Below are 5,255 nucleotides of genomic sequence, written 5' to 3' on the forward strand. Positions count from 1 at the left end.
TATGATGGTTCAATACATTTTAGTCGACTAAATCAACTGTAGATTTAGTCGACTATAATTTTATGATGTTTAGTCGACTAAAACTAGACTAACAGTAAAACATTTCAGCATCAACATAATGGAGAGGGACGCTCTTCAGCTAGTAAGTTAAACCAGTGGTTTTCAAAGTGGGGACCCCACTTTGACACACAGACAGGGGTCCAATGGGGGAGGGGTTCCTCAGCAAAATGTGTTAATACAGCATCACAATCATTTTAAACACTTTACCCATTTATACGTTGGCTATTCAAGAATAGCAGATCCACAAGCTCACAGTGTGTCACTTCGTGCCGCGCTGCGTGCTTGTACATCTGCTATTTTCGAAATGTTTTGAAAAATCTCAAAAATGTTATTGCGACATCAAATACATTATTTAATACAAATCTTCTATTCTGGGGGTCCCTGGCACAAAACATTTTCAGATGGTGGTCTGCGGCCAAATACATGATTTATGTGGGCGTCTTTGACACGAAACGGTTTGAGTTAAACAACTATAAAAAAAAACTTGACTTTTGTGTGTTGCTGCTTTCTTGAAGGACAGAAAGGTGGACGTGGTTACATTGGGAAAGAGGACAGTGTGCAGGTAGGCCTGTCATAATTATAACATATTCGCCTAAATCACAATTATTTGAGATCATCACAATAGTTGTGCATAATCGTCACCATAATTGTTTCCATGATGAAACAGATAGAATAGAATAGTCCCCACTCCTTGGGGTGTTGTTTGTCACTAAATAAATGCACCATTTACCATTTATTTGTGTAACAATTAATCATCAAGTAAAATGTCATGACATGATGGTGACAACCCTATGACAACCCTATAGGTGGAGGTCAGCCTTGAAGACCGGAGGGCCTTAGAAGGCTGGCTGACCACCGTCTTCCTCCCCATCCTCTACATGGTGGTGTTTGCGGTGGCCCTGCCCGCCAACAGCATGGCATTGTGGGTGTACGTGTTCAGAACCAAGAAGAAGCATCCGGCCTCCGTCTACATGGCCAACCTGGCTCTGTCTGACCTGCTGTTTGTGGCGTGGATCCCCCTGAAGATCTCCTACCACCTGAACGGAAACAACTGGATCTACGGAGAGGCTCTGTGCAAAGTGCTGGTGGGGTTTTTCTATGGCAACATGTACTGCTCCAGCATTTTGATCGCCTGCATTAGCGTTCACCACTACCAGGCTGTAGTTCACCCGCTGGCCCAGCAGAGGGGGACGAATGGCATCACCGTGGCTGTGTGCGTCTGTGTCTGGGTTTTGGTGTGGCTTCTCACCGTTCCTCTCTACCTTTACGATCAAACTGTGAGAGAGAAAAAACTAAACATTGTAACCTGTCATGACATCACAAGGTACGTATTTGACTATATTAGTTTTTGTCTTGTGTCGTGTGTTGTGTGCACTAGGCCTGTGCGATTTGACTTCAAATCAATACGATGATTATTTCAAATTGTCAGGAATGAGTATCGGGTAGGGCCCAAAACAAGCAGACGAGGTAGGCAGAAGTGTTCAAATGAAAGGATTCTTTAGATAAACTGAGGTTCCCAAAAGCATGTATACAGAACAGTAGGCATCAAGCACAAACTAGAACCTCACGTGACATAGGTCTACGGACCGATAAGAATAGTGCAAAAACAGGACTTAAATAGACAGGGGACTATCAGGACACAGGTGAACTCAACAGACAAATCAACACAGGCTAGGCTAACAGCCAACGAGCACAGGTGACTAGGGTTACAATAATTACAGGGAGGTGAGACAAGACAGGAAACAGTAAACAAGGCAGACAGGAAACAATACTACAAAATAAGATACACAAGGCAAAGGCAAAGGCAGCAACATCATAACAGAAATACAATTGGAACGATACAACAGAATAGAGGCCTAAACAGGTCTAGAGAACGGCCCTAAAGAGTCCAAAACCATATAAGGGCATTCAAAGTCCAAGGGCTTGAGGGGTGGAGCGTGGCAGCAATTATAATTAATGGATGATTATCCTTTTTTTGAAATAAGCCTAACCTACAAGATCACTACGCGTCACATCGCGTCTCGTTGTGACTTGTGAGCTTGCTTTTCTGTCTGTTGGGTGGTTGTTGAGTTTTTCTTAAGTGGACCACAATGGAAACAAGTTTCTGCTTTTTTTGTGATTTGATCGCCGTTGGCGTTTATAACGCCAATGGCGTTTGCACTATTTTGCTTTTATTGACGCCAATGAAATTGCTGCATTCTCTTCCAGGCCCAGTGAGATGAACATGGCGGCGGGCTACTTCCTGACCATGGCTGGGGTGGGATTTGTAGTTCCGTCCATGGTGTGCGTGGTGGCCTACGTCCTCATGCTGAAGTCCCTGAGGAACTCCATGAGCAGCGCCTCCGTCACCAAGAGCAGGAGGAAGGCCGTGGTTCTGATCATAACCGTGCTGGTGATGTTTCTGCTGTGCTTCACTCCCAGCAACGTCATGCTGCAGGTGCACTACTCCCTCATGCTGGCGGGTAAACCCAACAACCAGTACGCGTTCTACATCACCACGCTGTGCCTGGCCAGCCTCAACAGCTGTGTGGATCCGTTCATTTACTACTTCATCTCGGAGGAGTTCAGGAACCACGTCAAGAACACGCTGCTCTGCCGGTAAGGCCTGTCACAGTTATTACATAATCGCCTTGTCACAGTGCAAGGCAGGTGAGGACCCAGAAGCAGAACAATGCAGGCAGGAAGGTCTAATGCACAGTATTTATTCTGAACTAACACACAGGACTGCAACAGAACATCATGACAACATTTATAATCGAGCAAGGAACACAGGCAAACACAGGGCTTAAAAAGACACAGGACTAACATGACACAGGTGAACTCAAAGACAATCAACACAGGGATTGGCTGGGAGACTAACAGGACACAGGTGGAGAAACAAGTAATCACAGGGGGGTGAGACAAGACAGGTAGCAACAACTAGGGCAGACAGGAAACACTAGGAACATAACTACACAATAAAAGTGTAAGGAGAACAGGAAACAATTGGAACGATCCAACATAATAATGAAGGAGACAGATCTTGACACGCCCAATCGCAATTATTTTGCATAATCGTAATAATCGTTTCCATGTTGAAAATGTTTAATTTATTTTCCCCAAAATAGCGGAAATGGCAGATGTTCAAGCATCACGATGTGTTGCTATGCAACGTGTTGTGAGCTTATAGATCTGCTATTTCTACTTTGAAATTATAAAGTTATTAAATATGTCAGTATGTTTTTTGTTATATCGGCCACTTTTGTTTGCGAAACCCAAAAGAAAATGAAACTCCAAAATTAAATTGTTATTCGCAATTATGTGCGTGACAATTAATGGTCTCAAGTATAATTTCATGATGATGACATCTCTGTCTATGCAGGAGCGTCAGGAAGGCAAACAGAGCCGCCACCGTGCGCATGCGAAGCAACGTGCACAGGGCGGTGCGTTCCCCAGGGACGGCAGCGGCTCAGGAGGAAGAGCGGGCAGTTCCCGGTTTGATCCCCAGCGGCAGCTCCCCTTGTGTTACTGTCGAAGTGTCCTTGAGCAAGACACCGACCGAACCCCTAACTGCTCCTGAGGAGTAGGTTGGTGCCTTGCATGGTTTCCTTCTCTTCGGGGTGTGCGTGTGTGCATCAATGTGTGTGTGTGTGTGTGTGTGTGTGTGTGTGTGTGTGTGTGTGTGTGTGTGTGTGTGTGTGTGTGTGTGTGTGTGTGTGTGTGTGTGTGGGGGTGTGTGTGTGTGTGTGTGTGTGTGTGTGTGTGTGAGAGTGTAATGCACATTGTAAAGCGCTTTGGATAAAGGTATTACAGTACAGTATATACCGTATATTTTGTTGGCTAGCACATTGTGAGCTTGTAGATCTACTATTTTCAAACATTTTTGTACTTTTATTTTTGGTACTTTAAGTACATTTTGACACCAATACTTGTGTACATTTACTCAAGTAAAATTAGAATTCCTGACTTTTACACATGTAACGGAGTACTTCTACATTGCAGAATTGATACTTTTACTTAAGTAAAACATTTGAGTACTTTTGCCACCACTGGACTCTATATAGCACTCTGAGATAGTGGAATAGTAGTCTGGCTATACGAGACTTCCTCAAAACAGTCTAGTCCCCCTACTGCGTGATCTCTGTCCCGGACACCCTGCAGGTTGGGAAACACTGGCGTAGGATGTGCCTCATCTTTGGCGCCGCCTCGGCCTCCCTCATCATCAGGACATGATTTATGACACGTCCGCCAAAGTGACCCTAATGTCATCACAAATATGTCTCTGTCTCTTTCTTTGTTCTTGTCCTCTTCTTTGTCCTCGTCCTACTCTTTCCTCCTTTCCCTCTTTGCTCTCACCTAAGGCAATGGTTCTCCAACTTTTATCAAGTCAAGGACGCCCAAATGGATATGTTTTTGGCCCGTGGGCCCCCATCTGAAAATGTTTTGTGCCAGGGACCCCCCAGTAGAGAAAATGTGTGTTAAAACAAAATCTAAATTATAAAACAAATTCCAAACGTTTTCGAAACTTTTCCAAAAATGTTCAAAAGTAGCAGATCTACAAGCTCACTGTGAGCTTGGACTGTATCTGCTGTATAAATGGATAAAATGCTTACAATGATTGTGATGCTATAGCCTATTAACTACTTTAGCAGGGGACCCCCTGCTGGAACCCCCTCAAGGACCCCTGGGGGTCCCCGGACCGCACTTTGAGAACCACTGACCTATGTGGCACTGTTTGTCAGCGTGACGTATGGGTACCACCAGTGGGGTCCAAAAAACAGACTCTTCAGGCTCTTTAACTCTGAGATGTCACGGTGCGAGGCAGAGAGGTGTAGGACCCAAGCTCAGACAGTGAAGTAAGAGGCAGGATATAGTTCAGATGCACAGGGTTTCAATAACGGACAAATAATATGCTACAAGGACTGTAGGTCACTGACTGAACACAGTGACAACATTAACGAACCAACACAGACTGCAAACAGAGGGGCATATATATAGACAGGGACTAACTAGGCACAGGTGAACTCAAAAGACAATCAACACTGGGATAGGCTGGGGGACCAACAGGACACAGGGGGAGAAAACTAGTAATCAACAGGGAGACGAGACAACACAAGACAAGACAAGACAGGTAAACAGTAGAGTTCTCAAATTCTACCCGAACCCGACCCGACCCGACGTTTTCGGGCCGAGCCGGGCCTCAAAAGTATGCTAAT

At 44.9% G+C, this 5,255-nt stretch overlaps 1 protein-coding gene across 1 annotated transcript; it reads left to right on the forward strand.

Annotated features, from left to right (window-relative positions):
- Window positions 1-914: 914 nt before the first annotated feature.
- Window positions 915-4,272, forward strand: LOC308102991 (proteinase-activated receptor 2-like; the record flags this gene model as incomplete). The annotated part of the gene is made up of 4 exons (XM_080452847.1): window positions 915-1,384; window positions 2,269-2,658; window positions 3,422-3,563; window positions 4,201-4,272. The coding sequence occupies exons 1-4, from the start codon at window positions 939-941 to the stop codon at window positions 4,270-4,272; spliced, it is 1,050 nt and encodes a 349-aa protein (XP_080308973.1). The 5' UTR covers window positions 915-938.
- Between the last annotated feature and the right edge of the window lie 983 nt (window positions 4,273-5,255).

Source organism: Gymnoscopelus braueri, assembly GCF_963280865.1.
Source record: "Gymnoscopelus braueri genome assembly, chromosome: 16".
Lineage (NCBI taxonomy): Eukaryota > Metazoa > Chordata > Actinopteri > Myctophiformes > Myctophidae > Gymnoscopelus > Gymnoscopelus braueri.